Raw genomic sequence first — 21,724 nt, 5'->3', positions numbered from 1 at the left:
TGAAGACGATTGCGTACAGTACTGGCACTCGATGATGCCTTGTGGGCTGCATCAGTCGGGTTACCACTTCTGGTTTTCCCAGAATCGTCTTTTTTATGTTTTGAAGCAGCTATACAGCTCAGTGGGCCTGACCTATTCTTTTGGTCTTTCGGGAAAGTCACGTAGATAGAACAATAAAATAATAAAAATTAAACTAAAATGAATAAAAATATAAAAAATGAAAATAAAGTGAATAACAAAGTAATAAAATGTTTATTATTTTTAATCACTTTATTTTCATTTTTATTATGTTATTGTTCTCTGAAAATGAAGTGAATAAAAATAATAACATTTTCTTATTTTTGTTCACTTTATTTGTATTATTTTATTGTTCTATCCACGTGACTTTACCGAAAGACCCAAGGAATATGAATTCCTGCAGTCACGAAAGCTTTAAGTCAAGTTTTGGCCTTACCTAGTGAAATAAAACAAAAATACTTTAATAATTTACAGATTAATAGTTTACATAACTGCGAACCCCTTATCAGTGCCTACCTTATTGCAGACCAATTCAGACCTTATTGGTCACCCCGTGTCCCTTATAAATCTCAACGTTCATCCTACAAAGTCCCATCACAAGGGAGAAACACCAACAAATAGACAATCACCACAACTACACTCTCTACTAGTACACTCACAACAACATACCTCAGTGCCTGCTTTATCACAGACCAATTCAGACCTTATTGGTCACCCCGTGCCACTTATAAATCTCAACGTTCATCCTACAAAGTCCCATCACAAGGGAGAAACACCAACAAATAGACAATCACCACAACTACACTCACTACTAGTACACTCACAACAACATACCTCAGTGCCTGCTTTATCACAGACCAATTCAGACCTTATTGGTCACCCCGTGTCCATTATAAATCTCAACGTTCTTCCGACACAAACAATGATGGGTTTTGTTTTGCCCGTATTGAAACGGCTGTACGCCGTATGGACCTGAAAACTCAATGTTCCCCGTGCAAGAATACGGGTTGACGTCTGTGAGTTTAGAACACTCAGCTCAGTGACACGCTCTCTCTGTTCGAGTGAACTTTTACTGGTAGGAACGAAGTTGTAAACTGAGTGTGCCAGCCTGCAATAGATTAATGTGTTCGTCCGTCCCCTTTCAATACTTTAACGAAGTGAAAAATTCCAATGTTCCTACCAGCCCACCCTGCAGGGACCTGTTAAAAGCTTCAAATCAAGATTGAACTTTTAAAACGTTCACTCGAGAATGAGGTCACAAAGCCATGGGCGTGGCTTTAACGGATGACGTCGCGGCGCGGGACGTCACGTCCGGGTGCGACGTCATTAGTTCGCGCGCTCCGTGCGCGTTTGCCTGTACCGAGGGCGGGTGGTGATTTTTTTTCCCCCCCTTTCACCCAAAAGTTCTTCAAACAAAACAACTCAGAAGGCACGCGTGCTTTTTAATTTATAATATTCTTTATTTTATATTTATACACATACGTATAGTTTTAATTTAACATCGTAGAAGGCGCGCGCGATTCGACGCTCGCGAGAAGTCGTGTTCACCACGCGTAGGCCCCAATCGCCACAAGGCCCTCCGCGCAGCCTCACGTTGTGCCTGGAAGCTCTACCGTGGGGATGGCCGCGGAGGTGGGGGACGCGGCAGGCGACGCCGTAGGCTTGGGCGGGGAGGACGAAGAGCAATGGTTATATGGAGGTTTGTTTATTTACATTAATTTAAACGCGCGTGGTTTTTTGAGCTTGCTCAAGCTTCGCTTACGTCGTCTTTTGCCCTGTTAAAATAGGGTAAATTCGGAATGTGCGAACAGCGTTTGAGGGTTGGTGGTAGTAGGTGTCTTGGAGTTGAGACGATTTGTTACGGAGGATAGTTCCGTTTCGTAACTTGCCCCTGCTATTCTTGATTTGAAGCTTTCGTGACTGCAGGAATCTATACTCTCTGGTTCTTTCGGTAAAGTCACGTAGTAGGTAGTAAAATAAACTTGCCCCTGCTAACTTACACGGGGGGAATCCGTTGTGCGTGATCCAGCAGCAGCAACTACCAACACACAGGTGTTGCTGTACTAGTAACGAATTGTCATGTTCCGTTTACGTGACACCTTACTAATTACTCTTACTAATTGGCTGTGTCGGGTGGTGGCGGGTTTAACGACACATTTACGCAATCTCACTGCCAACTTCCCCCCCCTCCCCCCCAAAAAATAAACCCCTGTACTTTGGACAAAAAAATGGGATTTTAAGAACTTGACTTCCCCGTGTTGCACAAAACGTCAAATATATATCCAAATTTCGTTATTAACGCTTGCCGTGTTAGAGGCTGAAAGTGACCTTTCCAGGCAGATGGGGCAGAGAGTTTGCGTAATACGGTAATTTTAAATCTCCAACTTTCTCGATACATATAATGATGACAAAAAAGCAAATGACTTTACAATTACGTTGTGGTTGCAATTCATTATGATTGACAATTAAAATATACCGCAGACCTGGTAAATTTCGACCATTGGCTTAGATCAACGTATTAACTAGCTCAAGATCCTGAATATTTAATAATGAATAACAAAGTTGTCGGGATTTTGTTATCGCTTGTGTTTTTTTTTACTTGGTTTTTACCTCTAGTAATTTGCTTCACTGTATTGTGCTAATAGCGAAAGCCAATTGTTTTAAATATTCTTCTTTGGTTCTTTCGGTAAAGTTCTACGTGACTTTACCGAAAGAACCAAAGAAGATGAATCATTGCAGTCACGAAAGCTTTAAATCGAAATGTTTTAAATATTGTTATTAAGTATTGCTTTGCAACAACCATGAATCATAAAGGTTGTAAATGTATACATTTTCGTCAATAAAACCCGGTGCACATTTGTTTACAGTGTGTCGCTGGAATGAATAGTCTTCAGGTTTTTGGAATAAAACATTTGCTGCATATACATTTTGATCGTACGCGTGTCATTCTTAATATGCATTAGGTTCAAACATTATTTGTATTTTTTCTCGTTTCAATAAACAAGGCACCTAACTAGGGGAGTGAACAAAGCGGTTCTTACATTTAACGTTTTTTTTACAGAACATTTTTAAAGGCAGTTTGTTGGCATAATACAAACTGCCAAATTCGTCATTTGTTTAACGTCCACGTGTTTTAGAACGAGATATTAAAATGTTAAAATGAAAACAGGCCATACGTGATTGTCGAAGGATTGTGGTCATCGTGAAAGAGACACGAAGTCTTTTGACTACCAAGGCGTCCTTGTGCACTCTTAAGGACAAAAATATAGGAGGGCAAAATGCGTTTGAAAGTGTAGGTTACACATCCCTAAAGAAAAACAAGTAAAATGTATTTTTTTCCGCTTGTTATTTCCTTGCGCTAAGACAATGATAAAAAAAACTCGCTGTTAAATAAAGGACAGTAATTAAAGTGTACGCATATAAACATTGCATATGTATGCATCTGTTTCCAAACATGTCGAAAAATGTATCCTGGAAATTAAGATAAGGCACTGAAGTGTATTTTGTGTTTTAATGTGTTTTGGGTTAACATAACGGCCTAAATATTTGGAAGAATCACCTAATCAGTACACGTGAACATACCTGCCCGCCGTTCTTGTCTGTGAGTCTTTCATAAAAAAGCCCCTCCGTTTTATTTTATCACACTGCATTTCACATTTTATTTCAGATGAAGATGCCACTGACAAAGCGGAGGGTGAACCTGCGACTGTTGGGTAGGTGCACATCACTCAGAGTCAAAGACATCGACACTGCCCAATGAGGTGGGGGGGAGGGGCGTTGGGGGCCTTATCCATCATGAGGAAAGTAGGGCAAATGAAAATTCAATAATTAAATTGTTGCACGGATGCTGCATTTAAATTACATTTCTGCAATGCCTAACATTTAATTAACAATGAGTTCATATTTCAGTTTAACACGTAGGCTTTCGCGACCAATATTATTCATAATAAAGGTTTTTGGGTTAGATCGCGTTTATTTATAAATGTGTCGTAACCCTCCACCACCCGACACGGCCAATCAGCAAAGAAAAGTGTCACGTTGACAAAAGACAAATAATTCACTACTTCAGCCCACCGGTGTGTTGAAGAGTTAATCCACATTTACAGTTTGAGTACGACGTTTCGCTGGTAAATACCTCCAGCATCATCGGGCAATTCGCCACCATTCTGGCGAATTCGCCACCATTCTGGCGAATTGCCCGATGATGCTGGAGGTATTTACCAGCGAAACGTCGTACTCAAACTGTAAATGTGGATTAACTCTTCAACACACCGGTGGGCTGAAGTAGTGAATTATTTGTCTTTTGTCAACGTGACACTTTTCTTTGCTGATTGGCCGTGTCGGGTGGTGGAGGGTTACGACACATTTATAAATAAACGCGATCTAACCCAAAAACCTTTATTATGAGTTCATATTTACAATTGTACAATGTACGTAAAGATCACTGCTGGTCATTTAGCTTTCCCGTGAGACAAGTGGAAGGCTTGGGCTCACTGAATGTGGAAGGCCGAGGGATTTTGCGGATGGTCTTGAAGAATTCTGTATGCTTGTAAAGTTTGTTACTAAAAATTAGGACAGAGCAGCACGTGGTTGAGTGAGATGTCCAAGGGAGCAGGCTCATTGTATTTTCTATCATTTGGGCTGTTGATGGCATTCCTATCACGTTTGTTAACATTGGTATTCGAACCGAATGAAATAAGTACACTTTTTCCAAGCATTTTAAATAAATGTCATTGATTTAGAAGAATAACGTACAGAACATGTGATTGATTAATTTGGGTTGACTGCAAAACGCCATGTTCTATTGAACATAGCTTAATTAGCAAGTGGACAGTGTTCCGGTCAGAGTATTTTTTTAAGATCCCCCCCCCCCTGATATTTGGGTAGCCTTTCTGGCTTACTTGGGCACCACTTCAAGAGGTTTTAATGTTCGAACAATTGTGCACTGTGACCTTGCAGTAGGCCTTGAAATCCCATGGATTTAATAGCCATTGGAGAGACTTTTCAATGCACAACAACTCTTCACAATGATTCCATTACATAGCAATGTTTGGTTAGACGCTATTAACACGTTGTACATTGCCTGTTGCAGAATGTATGAAATTGACCATTATCCCAATGTATTTGCCTCTGAGGCTGCATTGGGAAAAAAACGACATCTCATGACTGCGCAGTGAGCACATTTCAAACGCACTCAGTTTTTTCACACTTCCACCATGGTATTCCAGTTGTGTTGTTGGCAACATATGAAAAATGTATCTATTTGAAATTCACACAGTGCATCGTGATTGTGAATTAAAGAATGGCCCATGGAAGGAAACATCACAAGTGACAAGTTGTGTTGCACTTTCACTTTTACACACGTCCTGCTGTTGATGTTTCTCGCACTGCAGTTAATACAAAATATTTCGAATTTTCAGAGATGGTACTTTTACAAATCGGGTATTTGGCTACCAGACTAAAACCATAATTTCCACTCTTGAGAAACCCACTTAACTTAGGAGTGGCTGAACTACATTCGAACCCAGGATCTTGCCATTGCTGGCTAACTGCTCTGAACACTGAACCACCCAGCTTAATCTTAAAGCTAGGGGAGTACGGATACATAATTAAATTTGGATTCTTATCGCTCGCAATACATACGTCAATTCAGGTGTAATTTTTGTTGCAATGTGTATATATGATGGACTGTTCATCCACTGGAGACCTCAATATTTTATTCGCAATGTAAAGAAAATAATTGCTTCTTGAATCATGCCCTGACGAATTGAATTGCAGGAGGTATAAATTGTTACACCTATAATTTGTAATAGTTTAAAACATGTCCGAATGACCGACGCAGCTAATTGCAAACACATGGTTTATGCTTTCCATATTTGGTAAATAATGTGTGTGGTTTATAACACCTACATTCATAACCCTTGCCTTGCTTGAATAGCCTTCCAAGTCTCCATGAGAGTTGGGACTTCACAATTTAAATTATTTTCTTAAAAAGCGATCACAATTTAGTACTGTGGCTGAATGGTAATGAAATCAGAGGCTGGTAGTCTTTTAGTGGAGTTCAAATGGTAATGTGGTGGGCAGCCGAGGGACCTGCAGCTATATCTATTGGACGGTGCTTTTTATGCTCCAGCGTCTTCAGCAGCCCACATTGATCAGCTATGTCAAGTCTGTTCAAGTAACCCCATGACCGGCAAGGCGTGAGGAAGGGCCTCATCCAGCAGTAGGCTGACAAAAGAGCTGGACATGTAAAACATTATAGCGGATAACAGAGTCAGATGCTGACATGACAACATTGAATTTTGATTTAAAGCTTTCGTGACTGCAGTAATTCATATTCTTAGCTCTTTCGGTAAAGTCACGTTGAAGGGAAACAAAATAATAAAATATTTATAAAACAATAAAAAGTCTCACGACGTTTTGACCATAACACAAACGGTCATCATCAGGTGTGAAAACCAACGGCAAGAAACATTTGAAAGAAGTGGCGGTTTGCATTTATTTATTTTTAAACGGTGTTTGTATTTATTTATTTTTAAAAAACGTTAGCACCACGGGCAGCGATTTGGCAGTTTGTTTAGAAGGACGAGTCCTTCTATGTTTTGAAAAGAGGAGGGGGGAGACGAAAAATTAATGTATGCTGTCTGAAAGTCACCGTAAGCGTGAACAGTCAATTAAGACCTGAAATGGTTTATCAAATCCTTCCAATGATTGCTAAGCCAGAATCCATCTTCTCGGTTGAAATTGTCTCTGTGCTTGTATATGTGGATAGCCTCATGAACGAATCTCTCATGGTAGCCAGATGGCTTACAAATAACCTCTGTCTTGGAGAAGTCAATGTCATGTGAGCCTACTGAATTATAACAATGATCTGCCACGGCCGAGGTGTTGGTCCTACCGTGTTTAAGGTCTGCTTTGTGTTCACGAATGCGGTCTGAGACATGGCGTCTGGTTTCTCCAATGTAACTACTACCACAGAGGCAACTTAGTTTGTAGACACCAGGGTACTGTATGTACGCAATCACATCTTTTACAGACGGAACCAGATCACGGAGTTCATGTAATGTGTTGAAACGGACCTGGATCTTGTGTTTATTCAAGATTTTGGAGATCGTTTTTGTGATCCCCGCTATGTAGGGTAAAGTGATGGTTTTGAAAGGCTCCTCAAGAGGGTCCTTCTTCATTGTTTGAGTGATAGCTTTGCGGATTGTATAGTCGGAGTAACCATAAGCCTTAAGAGCTGCCAGGCCACCAAGATTATACGGCTTACCAAAAATACATAAAGTAGATACACCCCTTCGTCCCATCGTCTCTACTATCAACTCCCCCCACCTACAAACTGGCTCGTTTTTTGTCTGAAATTCTGCGTCCTTTCACTGGAAAAACCACCTCTGCGGTACAAAATTCTACTCAACTGGTATCGACAATCAAGGGTATTTCCCTGTCCCCAGATGACCTGCTTGTCAGTTTTGATGTACGCAGGATTTCAGACAAAAAACGAGCCAGTTTGTAGGTGGGGGAGTTGATAGTAGAGACGATGGGATGAAGGGGTGTATCTACTTTATGTATTTTTGGTAAGCCGTATAATCTTGGTGGCCTGGCAGCTCTTAAGGCTAATGGTTACTCCGACTATACAATCCGCAAAGCTATCACTCAAACCATGAAGAAGGACCCTCTTGAGGAGCCTTTCAAAACCATCACTTTACCCTACATTGCGGGGATCACAAAAACGATCTCCAAAATCTTGAATAAACACAAGATCCAGGTCCGTTTCAACACATTACATAAAATCCGTGATCTGGTTCCATCTGTAAAAGATGTGATTCCGGACATACAGTACCCTGGTGTCTACAAACTAAGTTGCCTCTGTGGTAGTAGTTACATTGGAGAAACCAAACGCCATGTCTCGGACCGCATTCGTGAACACAAAGCAGACCTTAAACACGGTAGAACCAACACGTCGGCCGTGGCAGATCATTGTTATAATTCAGTAGGCTCACATGACATTGACTTCTCCAAGACAGAGGTTATTTGTAAGCCATCTGGCTACCATGAGAGATTCGTTCATGAGGCTATCCACATATACAAGCACAGAGACAATTTCAACCGAGAAGATGGATTCTGGCTTAGCAATCATTGGAAAGATTTGATAAACCATTTCAGGTCTTAATTGACTGTTCACGCTTACGGTGACTTTCAGACAGCATACATTAATTTTTCGTCTCCCCCCTCCTCTTTTCAGAACATAGATGGACTCGTCCTTCTAAACAAATTGCCAAATCGCTGCCCGTGGTGCTAACGTTTAAAAAAAAAATACAAACACCGTTTAAAAATAAATAAATGCAAACCTCCACTTCTTTCAAATGTTTCTTGCCGTTGGTTTTCACACCTGATGATGACCGTTTGTGTTATGGTCGAAACGTTGTGAGAATTTTTATTGTTTTATATATATTTTATTATTTTATTGTTTCCCTTCAACGTGACTTTACCGAAAGAGCTAAGACTATGACAACATTGATTTATTTCTGTAACATTGCAGGCCGAGAATTGCTTTTTGGCCTGCGTTCAAATCCGCGATAGATACTGTCGGGCAAGTGCTGCCAAATGGAAACCTCTCGAGGCTGGCATAGCAGTCAAGAGAGTGATGTAAATGTAGACAGATCCACACAAACCTAGCCCACTTCCCCCAGTGGTGATGTTCACATCTTTACCACGTGTTTTATTTTCAGCCTCTTGACATAGAGGAGGCTCAGACCTGGTGTAGATTCCAATTCCGCCTTGCGTTGTTCGTGGTCAGAGAGTAAACCCGGGTCAGTGGGGCTTTATTGCATAGTACGCCAACTACCAGGTTAGTAGCACCCACTGCTGTTCACCACTCGGCAGCGGTGATAACACCACGGCGCTTGTGTTAAATTAGCTCGACTCTGTCAGGAGGGTCCTTCATTGAGGTGTTTGGCCAGTTCCATTAATCGGTGACTTCATGTGGGAGGAGACCGGAGTATCCTGCGAAAAGTCACGCATATGAGTGGATAACGCTCAAAGCTTTGCATAGGTATTGAAGAATCCATTGCTGTAGGGCCATGGTCCTCCCATCCAGCACAAAGATCCCGTTTGGCCAAGTGTTACGAGCGAACACCTATTAAGTCCGGCATGGCGGTTGTGTGGCCAGCAACGTGCCTCGGTCACCTTTGTCTCCCCGCTGCTTGTTTTTACACACGGCACCAGATACTCATTTAAGTCTGACATTACTTTGGTGGAGGCCCAGGACCGGTTCGGATCGCCGCAACTGATTCGAGCCGTGGCTGGAAAAGGGAACTCGCGTCGCCCGGATCTGGGTGCGCTAATAGCTGCACCGCCGCTCCTCGAACATGCCCGTGTTTGCACGTGCTCGGAGGCGGTGGGTGCAGCTCACCGGATTTCTCCAGGATAAATCAAGACTCTGATTCCGATAGCGCGGCGGTTCTTGAAGCGGCGTGCGTCGCGGCTCTCCGCTTTTTTTTCTTCCAGGCCGCCCGCGGACGCGCCCGCGGCCGCCGCCGACGACAAAGGCGGCGACCTCCCTTTGAACGGCAACGCCGACGAAACCAACGGCGATGGCACCGAGGCCGCTCCCGCTCCGGTTTGTCTCTCGCTCTGGTTCGCAGCCGAACGGGCCAAAGGGGTGGGGGGAAGACCACGGGTACAGAGAGTAGACACATGGGCGTTAGTTAATTGGTGGGAGGGTTTGTGGAACCGACTGCATTATCGCCATGGGTAACATTGGTTGGAAAGCCATTAGGTTTTATGGCTTAAAACGATTTTGCTTGTATGAAGAGACGACGTATGTTCTGCTTGTGTATGCTTTTAAACTCGAGTTGGCAAAAACAAAATGCTAAATTGAGTTCCTCAATAATTGAACTTGCAACGTTCCGTCTGCGAGTCCCGGGCTCTAACCACAGTACAACCTCAGCAGACCCTATCATCTTAATAAATAATAAATTCTTCATTATTTTATTACTTCCCTTCTACGTGACTTTACCGAAAGAACCAAGAAGATGAATCCCTGCAGTCACGAAAGCTTTAAATCGAAATCAGACCGTATTACTTGAAACTTTTTTGGTTTGTTAATTGACATTACAAATGTTAAGATTGCGCTTGCAGCCATCAGACGTGCACATGCCTACGTCTCCCCCTCGCCATTCTCACTCCGCTTCCCTTCTGGAACTCTCCACTCCAGCGTTCTGTCGAAGCTCCCAGTCAACTTTTGCTCAGTGGGAAGTCGCTCCTTCTGTTCGTGTGTATGTTGAACTTCTTTCGCACCGTATGTCGCCAACCGTGCTAATCGTAGTGCAAAGTATAGGGAAGGTAAGCAAATAAAAAAAAAAAATTGACAACTATTTTTTATTTTACTTTGTCAAGCCCACTGAGCTATTGGCTTCTTTTGCAGAAGTGACCTGGCCACAAATTACATCTCAAAGAAAGTGGCTAATCAGAGGTGTGGAGAATATCTAGCCTGGAACTCTCTTCCACCACCAGCCATCTGCCATCGACTCCCTGTCCTTGTTCAAGTCCGATGTCAAGGCCTGTGCTTTTTTTCTACTCTACGACTGTGCGCGGTAACTCGATGTGCGGTCGCGTGCAGACGCGAAATATGTCCGCGTTGTGCGCATTGTTTTGTGTAGAATGGGACTGAAGATGCCGAAGACGACAGCGATAGTGATAGCGATGATGACGACGTACAGGTCACTATTGGGGACATCAAGACGGGCGCGCCACAGTACACGTGAGTACGCACACACACACACACAGGCGCACGCACACAGGCGCACGCACACAGGCGCACGCACACAGGCGCACGCACACAGGCGCACGCACACAGGCGCACGCACACAGGCGCACGCACATGCACGTACGCACGCACATGCACGTACGCACGCACGCACACACACGCATGCACACACACGCATGCACACACACGCATGCACACACGCATGCACACACACACACAGGCACATACGCACGCACGCACACATACACACAAGCATGCACACACGCACACACACACAGGCACACACGCACACACACACAGGCACACACACACATGCAGATACAGGCGTACGTACGCACGCACATGCACACATGCACACACAGGCACGCGCACGCTCACGGTTGCACACACCCACATGCATCTTCACAAACATGCTGTTCACACGTTTTAGTTTTTTCAGTTTTTGAACCAGCTGGCTAGGATTGGGCAAAAATTAGTTCACGAATTGTTTAAATACTCTCGCATAAGCGCACATACATATCGTGTACACACAAACTAGTAGCCGCATTCATACACACGCTAACCACTGTACCACCACTCCATAATAAGGGTTAGGGTTCCGCTGCACTACACACAAAGACACAGATCCCCCATTTATCCTTAACAGACTGTAGGGGCAAGTGCTGTTAGCGAGCACCCTATGGAGGCCGGAACGGTACACGAGGGGGTGGGTGGCCAACACCACGCCCGGCCGCCTTTGTCTCCCTAGTGATGATGTTTACACATCGCACCAAGTACTCATTTGAGGCTGAGTCGATCTAGGGGAGGCCCTGGACTGGTTCAGATAATCGTCACCGGTGTTGGCTGCGAGCGGGAATCGAACCCGGGTCGCCAGGTTCATAGCGCAGCGCGCTAACCGCTACACTACCGCTCCCCACACGCACAAATGCACACACACCCTCATAGCCCTTGCACACACATGCATGGACACATGTAAGCTACACTGTATACGTCTATACCAACTAGCAAATCACGGTCACTGAGTGTACACCACTGATTGATCACAAAGATTGACCCCTGTGGAATGTCCACCACTGAAATAGGTGACAAGTGGAGATAAGCTCTACCCCATCTTTAACTTTTAAACCAACTTATCAATGCAAGTCTGTGCTAGCAGTTTATTTTTTTTTCAAGTATCACTGTTATAACAATTTATTTTTAATCATGTTAGATAAAAACAAAATAAAAAAGCATGGATAAAATGTATGTTCCTCCAAAAAATATATCCCTACATTTTTGGTCCGACATTTTTTATTAAATGAATATAGGCCACAGTGAATACGTTTGTGTGTTCCATCTAATTACGCTTGTAATCGGGAGACTGACTTAAAAATATGTAAAACATAGAACACTGTAGCAGTGGCTGTTAGAAATTATTCCATTTTGGAAAGAAAGTTACTCGACTCATACGCGTGCATTTATTTCTGCTCTATTACGTGATGAAGCAACAATCTGGATTATACGATGGGCCGTCATGATTATAACCCCACCTGTTTTGTGTTCAGCGGCGTGAACCTGAATATCAAGCCGGGTGCACGGCCGTATGGGGCATCCTCAGCAGGTACAGCGGCACGTGGCGTCGTACAGATACCACACCTGCACGTACGTTGTGAAGTGCTCTGAGTGCATTTATTAGGCGCGATCTGAAGAACCGTCACAAATCACTGTCTCATTTCGATAATTTTTTTCTCTCGTTCCTGCTACCCAGTTCATATTGTGTCTTGATCGCGTCTGCGTGTGTTTCTTGTTTGCGCGTCTGTGTGTTTGTGTGTGTGTATGTGCGATAGTGTAGCGGTTAGCGCGCTGCGCTATGAACCTGGCGACCCGGGTTCGATTCCCGCTCACGGCCAACACCAGTGACGATTATCTGAACCGGTCCCGGGCCTCCCCTAGGTCGACTCAGCCTCAAATGAGTACCTGGTGCGGTGTGTAAACATTGCCACTGGGGAGACAAAGGCGGTCGGGCGTGGTGCTGGCCACCCACCCCCTCGTGTACCGTTCCGGCCTTCATAGGTGCTCGCTAACAGCACTTGCCCCTACAGTCTGTTACAGGCTATACGGGGGATCTTTATCTTTGTGTATGTGCACGTGAGGGAGGCTGACATTTGGGCTACGCCCATATCAAACCTTTATAAAGCAGTTATCTTTAGAAGCTAACCCCCCCCCTTTCTCCTGATGACGACCGCTTGTGTTGCGTCCGGAACGTCGTAGTTTTTTTGTTAGTTTCTTTGGACCCATCTCCGTGACTTTACCGAAAGACCCAAAGAATACGTGTACGTGTTTTCGTACACGGACAATGGGGGGAGCGGGAGTGCTGCAATGAGCGCACTTCACTTCGACTCCGGCGATCTGAGTTCCATTCCCGCTCACGGCTTACACCGGGGGACGATTGTTTGCACCCCTCCAGGGCCTCCCCTAGGTCGACTCGGCCTCAAATGACTATCTAGAGCAGTGCGCAAGTATTACCACTCATGAGACAAAAGTCGGGTCGGACGTGGCGCTGGCCACCCAACCCCTTCGTAAGTGCTCGCTAACAGCACCTGCCCCAGTCCTCTGTTAAAGCGTTACTGGGGATCTTTGTGTTTGTACAGTATTCCCTCGTTATTCGCGAGGGATTTGTTCTGGAGGTGCTCATGGATAGAAAACGGTGCGAATAATGACATGTCAAGAATTACATGAATTAAATAAAAAAAATAACAACCTATTAAACTAATGAATATATAGTGACACAAAAACATTGAAATTGGTTGCCATAAACAAAGTAATTAATATAAAAAATGAAATCATAGTTTATAAATTTACTTACCTTCATCTCATCACCTTATCTCATCACTTTCTCGCACTCTCGATGCAGTCGTGTAGAGTCCCAGGTGTGATTCGCGCATAGCCAAAATCGCCGACAGCAAGTTCATCAACGTGCTCCTGCGCGTACCCTACTTTGCGTGCAAGCGTAGCGCTGACTTGCTGTGTGCGTGCATGGGTGTAGCATCGACGCGCGCTCCGAGCCCGTACTCGGTTGTGAGTGTAGTATTTGCCTGCTGCGTGCTCGAATCTTTCCCCCCCCACCTCTTCCCGTGCCCGCAGCCGGACCCAAACAGGTGAAGGGCGTGGATCTGGACGCGCCGGGGAGCATCGCCGGCATTCCTGTTCTCGAGGTTGACCTCGACTCCTTTGAGGACAAGCCCTGGCGCAAACCAGGTGTGGACAGCCTCAGGAACCGCACCGCGCCGCACGCAGAAAGCTTCCTCTGTGCTCTGTTTCGGTGGGCGAGAGAGAGCCTGGTTGGATTCATTAGGGCATCCGCGGTGGCTCGGAGATGTTAACTACCTCGCTTAGTATGCGGGAGGTCGTGGGTTCGATCCCGACCGTGATGCCTGCTCAATATTTGGAGTTTGCGAGTTCTTCCCGTAGTCACGTAGATCTTTCCCTCCAAATTTAGAATCAACATCACACGTTTTGGAGTGTTTGGCTGCTATTAATTTCCGCGTGATAAGCCACTAAGTTCATCTGTCATTTGTGGCCAGTTTGCTTCTGACAAAGAGCGACACTGCTCGGTGAGCCTTTACTGGTAAAATAAAAAAATAGTTTAGTTTATGCTTCATGGCATTGAGGATGCAGGTTCACAAACGACAATGACAAAGGCCCCTGTTTAGCCGTAGCAGGTTATTAGAGCCTCCTGCAAAAAAAGTCTTGACTCGTTCAGACTTTCCTGGGTAAATGAAGAGCAATACACTTTTATGAATGCATATGTGTGTGGTGCGTGTGTGCCTGGTGTGTATGTGTATGTGCTTTGTATGTGTGTCCTTTGCGTTGGTGTGCGTGGTACGTGTGTCCGTATATGTGAGTAGTGTATGTGTGCCTGTGGTCTGTGAATGTGTGCGTGCGTGGCACGTGTTTGTGTGTGGTGTGCGAGCTCTATTTTGCTTGGTTCGTTAACGTGTGTTTGTGTGCATGTTTAAAGTATGTGGTGAGCGCTTAGCGTCCTGCGCTGTCAACCCGGCGACCCGGGTTCAATTCCCATTCACAGCCAACACCAGTGACGATTATCTGAACTGGCCCTGGGCCTCCTCTAGGTTGACTCAGCCTCAGATTATTATCTGGTCCGGTGTGTATACATCGCCACGAAGGAGCTAAAGGTGTTTGAGCATGGTGCTGACCACCCACCCCTTCGTGTGCCGTGCCAGCTTTCATAAGGTGCTACTCGCGAACTGCACTTGCCCCCCCCAAAGTCTGTTGAGGCTACAAGTGGGGATCTTTGTCTTTGGCGCACGTGTGTCTTTGTCGCTGTGTTCCGTTTTGCAGGCGCGGATCTGTCCGACTACTTCAACTTTGGCTTCAACGAGGACACGTGGAAGGCGTACTGCGAGAAGCAGAAGCGTCTGCGCCAGGGACTCGACCCGCTGCCCAGCGGCCCGGCCACGAACCGCATCACGGTGCGCGCTAGCTCCATCGCTCGCTCCATCGCTAGCTCCATCGCTCGCTCCATCGCTCGCGCCATCGCTCGCTCCATCGCTCGGTCGCTCCGTCGCTTCCGCCCGCCTCTCTGCCGATCCGTTGCCCGGGCCTCAGCCGTAATCGCCGATCTTTTTCCAGCGGACCTCGCGGTGGTGGGGATATTTATTGCCGCGCCTGCGAGAGTGAAAGAGTGCGCGCGTGTGGCGGAAGTTGCGCACATGCGGTTTGGTGTTGGTAGTGGCGCTGTGGTGCCCCCAGCGCTGTGGTGCCCCCAGCGCTGTGGTGCCCCCAGCGCTGTGGTGCCCCCAGCGCTGTGGTGCCCCCAGCGCTGTGCGCCGCAGCCCCAGCGGGCGGGGTTTGAGTCCTGATCGCGATGGACCCCAAGCCTGATTCTAAAACAGCCCTGTGACGCCTGCTGTATATTTGGAGTTTGCATGTCTCGCGGGTGGTTAGCGCGCTGGAGCTAGGTACCTGGCGACCTGAGTTCTTTTTTCGGCCGTAGGTAACATCATTAGCGGTTAACTGAACCACTGAGAGGCCTTCATTAGATTGGCTCTGCCTCGAAAGAGAATCTTGCGCGTTGTGCAAACATCGGCACTGAGGAGACAAAGGCAGCCGGGCGGGATGCCGTCAACACCACATTTGTGCGCTGTGCCGGCCTTCATAGGTGCTCGTGAATGACACTTGCCCCAGCAGTCTTCTTAGGCTATTCACGGATCTTTGTTTTTTTTTTGTGCGAGTGTGTGCCTCTGTTGTGCTATTGTGGGGAGCGGCGGTCACGGCCAACACCAGTGCCGATTTCATGAACCGGTCCTGGGCCTCCCCTAGGTCGACTCAGCCTAAAAAAATAGTACCTGGTGCGGTGTTTCGGCATCGCCACTGGGGACACAAAGGCGGCCGGGCATTGTGCTGGCCACCCATCTTCTTACGAACCGTGCCGGCCTTCGTAGGTGCTCGTGAACAGCATTTGCCCCAATAGTCTGTTAACGGCTAAACGGGGGATCTTTGTTTATTACATGCTTTCTTTTAACTCAATTGTAACCCACTTTCCCATGTGGTATCGACTGCAAACTTGGTATACTTATGTCATACTGATGACAATACTATATTCTATCATAAAAAAAATATCTTTTTAAACATTTTTTTATACGTTACATTTCGGCTTGGGTCTAATTGGCCACGGTCAACTGACGTTGGCTGTAATTGGGCACGGTCCCCTTGCGTTGTGGCAAGCTTCGGAGGCCACTTCCTGGAGTCGTGGAGTTCTGCCATTACCAGTACATTTAATAAAAGCGTGTTTTATATAAAAAAAAGTTATTTAAAAAATATTACTTATTTATCTTTGTTGTGCTATTATACGTCCGATATAACCTGTCCATTAGGTGGCATCTGAGTTTAGACGATCGCGGTGTCTCGTTCGCTCCCCGTGTTGTGATTCGCTGGGGCCGTCCGTGCGTCACGACGATCATTAGGTGGTAGGCACTGCCGTCACACGGCTTTGCTGTGCGCAGGTCGGCGTGTCCGGCACACGTAATGATTCATTACGCAGAGAGGTGTGTGTGTGTGTGGTTTGTGGAATCCAGTGCACTTATAATTTTGTAATTCATTTGTTGTTTTGCACCGTTCACTTGAAGAGCGCTTGTGAACCATTTGACCGGGCTTTGGCTGTAAGTGGCAGTCATTTGTCCCAGCACGAGTCTCGGTTCACACTATCGTCCTTTATTCATCATCGTCAACAGCCGTGATATATCCACTGCTGGATGAAGCCCTTCCCAAGCCGCTGCCATCTCGCGGTGTCAGCGGTTCGTTCAGCTCCTGTACACAAACCCAATTTCGTCGCTCCATCTCCACGTTCGACTTACTCTCGGGCGCGTTCCCCTCCCTCTCAACGGCGCTTCCATCGCAAGCCGCGACCTTCGGCCATCGGCCCTTGGAGCGATGAGTTGTGCGACGCGTTTCCTTGTGTTCACCGCCATCGGTTAAATTTCGATTTAAAGCTTTCGTGACTGCAAGGATTCATCTTCTTTGGTTCTTTGGGTAAAGTCACGTAGAATGAGATTAAAATAATAAATTGATAAAATAAAATTAACGTGATAATATTCTCACGACGTTTCGGCCACGACTCAAGCGGCCTTCATCAGGTGAAGGGACGAGACTGTCTGGAGGACAGCGCTGGAGTGTTGTTCTCCAGACAGTCTCGTCCCTTCACCTGATGAAGGCCGCTTGTGTTGTGGCCGAAACGTCGTGAGAATATTATTGCTTTATTTTATTTTATCAATTTATTATTTTATTCTCATTCTACGTGGTGACTTTACCGAAAGAACCAAAGAAGACGCCATCGGTTAGTTCGCCCGCATGCTTCGTCGTCGTCACCGGGACTTTGTTGCCTCCTCAACGCCGGGGCGCCTTGACCCGCCGCTGGATCTCGCGCATGCCGTCGTCAGTGTGGCGGGGCAGCGGAGGACAGTACGGCATTCCCTCGTTATTCGCGACGTGGGATGCTTTCCGGAGATGCTCGCGAATAACAAATTTCACGGATAGTGCTAATGGCCGACGATTATCGCACGCAAGATTTGAAAGCTTCCAGAAGTTATCTATCTCTTCATCTCGCATCGCTCTCTCATCACTTCCACTCTCATCACTTTATCTCTCATCACTTTTTCTTTCTATCACATCACGTTTTTTCTCTCTCTCTCTCTCGATGCAGTCGCGTAGAGTTCCCGATGCGATTCGCGGATCGTAAAAATTGCGGGTGGCAAGCTCGTGAATGACGAGGGAATACTGCGCGGCGGAATCCGTTGTACTGTACTTCTGTTCTCCCGTCCACGTCCGTGCTCCCAGCCTTCGTCAGCCCGCGCCGACCGCGTTAAGAAATGACCTTCACCGACCCCCCCCGTGGCCTGCTCGGCGTGGGGCCCGGCGCTCGCTCGCCCCGGCGGTTGATTGACAGAAGGGACGTGCTCGTGCAGGATTAACTTGGCGAGCGGCCGCCCGAGCGGTCGAGCGGCCGTACGTGTACGTGAGGGCCAGGCACGTACGTCGCGAGCTGAGGAGGCGCCGTAGAGCGTCGGACGGGCGCGTTGTCGCTCGCAATGCGGCCGAGCGTCCGCACGCCGCTCGCACGCCTCGCTCCACCGCCGCTCCCGCTTGTGAACTTTTTGCTATTCAGTTTTTTTTTATTTTACCGGTTAAGGGCCACTGAGCTCTGTCGTTCTTTTTTCAGACGCGACCTGGCCATCATAAATGACGGCTCAAGGAAGTGGCTTATCGTCGCGTGAAAATTTGTAGGAGCCAAATACTCTGAACGAGTTGATTCGAAATGTGGAGGGAGAAACTGCAGGAGCCGGATAAATATCCTTGCGACCACGTGGGGAGAGAGACGCGCAAACTCCAAATATACAGCAGGTGTCAGGGTCGAGATCGAACCCACGCCCTCCTGTATACCGGGCGAGGGAGTTAACATCTCGCCACCGTGGCACCCACAGGTGCAGCAAGGGCGGACGGGAAACCTGCTCGACAAGGAGCAAGACATGGCCGGACCGACGCTCATTAAGACCGAGTTCCCGCTGCAGCAGGGTGGCTTGCGACGGATGGGACCCCCGCCTCACAGGTAGCGCTCCACCCCCGCGGCACAACCTGGCCATGTGGCGGCGGTGGCGGCAGCAGCAGTGTCCTGTAGTGTCCTGTAGTGTCCTGTAGTGTCCCTGAAGTGTCCTGTAGTGTCCCTGAAGTGTCCTGTAGTGTCCTGTAGTGTCCCTGAAATTTCCTGCAGTGTCCCCTGCAGTGTCCCTACAGTGTCCCTGCAGTGTCCCTACAGTGTCCCTGCAGTGTCCCTACAGTGTCCCTGCAGTGTCCCTGCAGTGTCCCTACAGTGTCCCTGCAGTGTCCCTACAGTGTCCCTACAGTGTCCCTACAGTGTCCCTGCAGTGTCCCTACAGTGTCCTACAGTGTCCCTACAGTGTCCCTACAGTGTCCCTACAGTGTCCCTACAGTGTCCTACAGTGTCCCTACAGTGTCCCTGCAGTGTCCCTGCAGTGTCCCTGCAGTGTCCCTACAGTGTCCCTGCAGTGTCCCTACAGTGTCCTACAGTGTCCCTACAGTGTCCCTACAGTGTCCCTACAGTGTCCCTGCAGTGTCCCTACAGTGTCCTACAGTGTCCCTACAGTGTCCCTGCAGTGTCCCTGCAGTGTCCCTGCAGTGTCCCTACAGTGTCCCTGCAGTGTCCCTACAGTGTCCCTACAGTGTCCCTACAGTGTCCCTGCAGTGTCCCTACAGTGTCCCTACAGTGTCCCTACAGTGTCCTACAGTGTCCCTGCAGTGTCCCTACAGTGTCCCTACAGTGTCCCTGCAGTGTCCCTACAGTGTCCTACAGTGTCCCTACAGTGTCCCTGCAGTGTCCCTGCAGTGTCCCTGCAGTGTCCCTACAGTGTCCCTGCAGTGTCCCTACAGTGTCCTACAGTGTCCCTACAGTGTCCCTACAGTGTCCCTGCAGTGTCCCTGCAGTGTCCCTACAGTGTCCTACAGTGTCCCTACAGTGTCCCTGCAGTGTCCCTGCAGTGTCCCTGCAGTGTCCCTACAGTGTCCCTGCAGTGTCCCTACAGTGTCCCTACAGTGTCCCTACAGTGTCCCTGCAGTGTCCCTGCAGTGTCCCTACAGTGTCCCTGCAGTGTCCCTACAGTGTCCCTACAGTGTCCCTACAGTGTCCCTGCAGTGTCCCTGCAGTGTCCCTACAGTGTCCCTGCAGTGTCCCTACAGTGTCCCTACAGTGTCCCTACAGTGTCCTACAGTGTCCCTACAGTGTCCCTGCAGTGTCCCTACAGTGTCCCTGCAGTGTCCCTACAGTGTCCCTACAGTGTCCCTACAGTGTCCCTGCAGTGGCCCTACAGTGGCCCTACAGTGTCCCTGCAGTGTCCTGCAGCACAGCCTCGGCTATGCCGTTGAGGATGAGTGAGATGTTGGTGTTTGATCGGTCGCAAATAACTACGCAAGAAAGCATATCACATTCAACGCGTTTCTACACTTAACGTGGCTAAATTCCAGCTCTGAGAACTTGCAGTGAACATTATTTTTGAAGGCAGAGGAGGTAGACAGTGTTTCCCCCTCCCGTGTGGAACAGAGGTCACTCTGGAAGGGGTCGCGGAGGTAGCTCTGTGATATCCGCTTCCTTACGCCGTTCTCTAACAATTGCACTGCTCTTTGAGAGCTCCGAATGAATTCTTCTCCCCCAGACATTCCCGACGACGGTGCAGTCTGGATGAACATGTTTCGGTTTTCCTTCCCCCGAACCTCCGTTCAGCACAGTTGGCTACGTACGGTGTCGAACGAAGTTCAGCATTCGCCCGTGCATGCATACGTGCCGACGCGCGGGCAAATAATCCCGAGAGCCGTACGGCGCGTGGAAGGCCCTCTTGTAGCAGCGAATGAATAAAGATGGGTGCACATGCCGAGCAGGTAGCATGTACGTGCAGCGGCATGGATTCTGGTGTCGGTGGACTTACGGAGGCTCGCGTTTGCGTTTGAACATATATGAACCCAGGAAGCTGCCGGGCACCATCGATGTGATCGGGAGCCAGATGATCGGCATCACCCGCGTGGAGGGCAGGAGGCGAGATCGCGACGGCCTCCCCGAGCCCAGCCCCATCCAGGCAAGGGCCGTCCCCACCACGCAAATGCCGCTGCAGCCACCACATGTCCACCACACTCCCGGCACCGCTGAGTCGCCACCGCACCGCCACCGCACTGCCGCACCACAGCCGCGCCGCCGTCGCAGCCCCGCCGCGCTGCCACGCCGCTGCGGCTCCCGCCACACCACCGCAACGCCGTATGTTCAACTCCTTTCGCACGCTGTGTTAACCAACCGCGCTAATCGGCGGTGCCGGGGCTGTCGAGTCCCGGCGAGGTACACCCGTGCAGCCGTTTTGAACGTCCGCTGCTGGACGAGGGGCACCCTCCCAACACCCCTTGCGCGGGTCTTGGGGGACGGCGCCATTCCTTAGAGGGCCGCGGTCCGCTTCGAACGTCACCCGCCAAACGAAGTGCGCGGTTTTGCCAGGGTTTGGTCATCAAAGGCGGGCGACTGCATCCGACAAGTGATTGCCGTCGTCGCCTTCGAGCTGAGCTCTTCTCGATCGTGCGGCGCAGTACACATTTTTTTTATTTTGCTGCAGCGCCCAGCACCGATAGCCCCAAAATCAGATCCCGTGCTTGGTATGTATGTACGGTAAAACCTTGGATTGCGAGTAACTTTGTCTGCGAGTGTTTTGCAAGACGAGCAAATTTTTTGAAAATAGATATAAATTTGATGAACGAGCTAGAGTCTTGCAATACGAGTAGTAGTACGTATATACGCTTTGTCGGCCGAGCGTCACGTGATCACAACTGATATACGAGTGCTTTGATATACCAGTGCTTTGGATTGCAAGCACGTTTCCGGAACGAATTATG

The 21,724-nt window shown here is 47.9% G+C and overlaps 1 protein-coding gene across 2 annotated transcripts in view; it reads left to right on the top strand.

Moving 5' to 3' along the window:
• Window positions 1–394: 394 nt before the first annotated feature.
• The window catches only part of FIP1L1 (factor interacting with PAPOLA and CPSF1), a 56,177-nt gene continuing 34,847 nt past the window's right edge, over window positions 395–21,724 (top strand). Inside the window, exons 1-9 of one of the 2 annotated variants that reach the window (XM_076067502.1) lie at window positions 404–1,717; window positions 3,686–3,731; window positions 9,526–9,637; window positions 10,680–10,780; window positions 12,331–12,386; window positions 13,910–14,023; window positions 15,128–15,258; window positions 18,766–18,890; window positions 20,805–20,925. In XM_076067502.1, the coding sequence (XP_075923617.1) occupies window positions 1,639–1,717; window positions 3,686–3,731; window positions 9,526–9,637; window positions 10,680–10,780; window positions 12,331–12,386; window positions 13,910–14,023; window positions 15,128–15,258; window positions 18,766–18,890; window positions 20,805–20,925 (885 nt within the window). In that variant the 5' untranslated portion in view covers window positions 404–1,638. Of the gene's footprint in view, window positions 1,718–3,685; window positions 3,732–9,525; window positions 9,638–10,679; window positions 10,781–12,330; window positions 12,387–13,909; window positions 14,024–15,127; window positions 15,259–18,765; window positions 18,891–20,804; window positions 20,926–21,724 lie in introns of both variants that reach the window. The other variant, XM_076067503.1, reaches the window with a different exon arrangement.

Source organism: Petromyzon marinus, chromosome 16, assembly GCF_048934315.1.
Source record: "Petromyzon marinus isolate PM22_M1 ecotype Great Lakes invasive population chromosome 16, UKy_Petmar_22M1.pri1.0, whole genome shotgun sequence".
Taxonomy (NCBI): Eukaryota; Metazoa; Chordata; class Hyperoartia; order Petromyzontiformes; family Petromyzontidae; genus Petromyzon; species Petromyzon marinus.
Note: the sequence above shows the minus strand (reverse complement) of the source record. Positions and strands in the feature narration are given on the sequence as shown.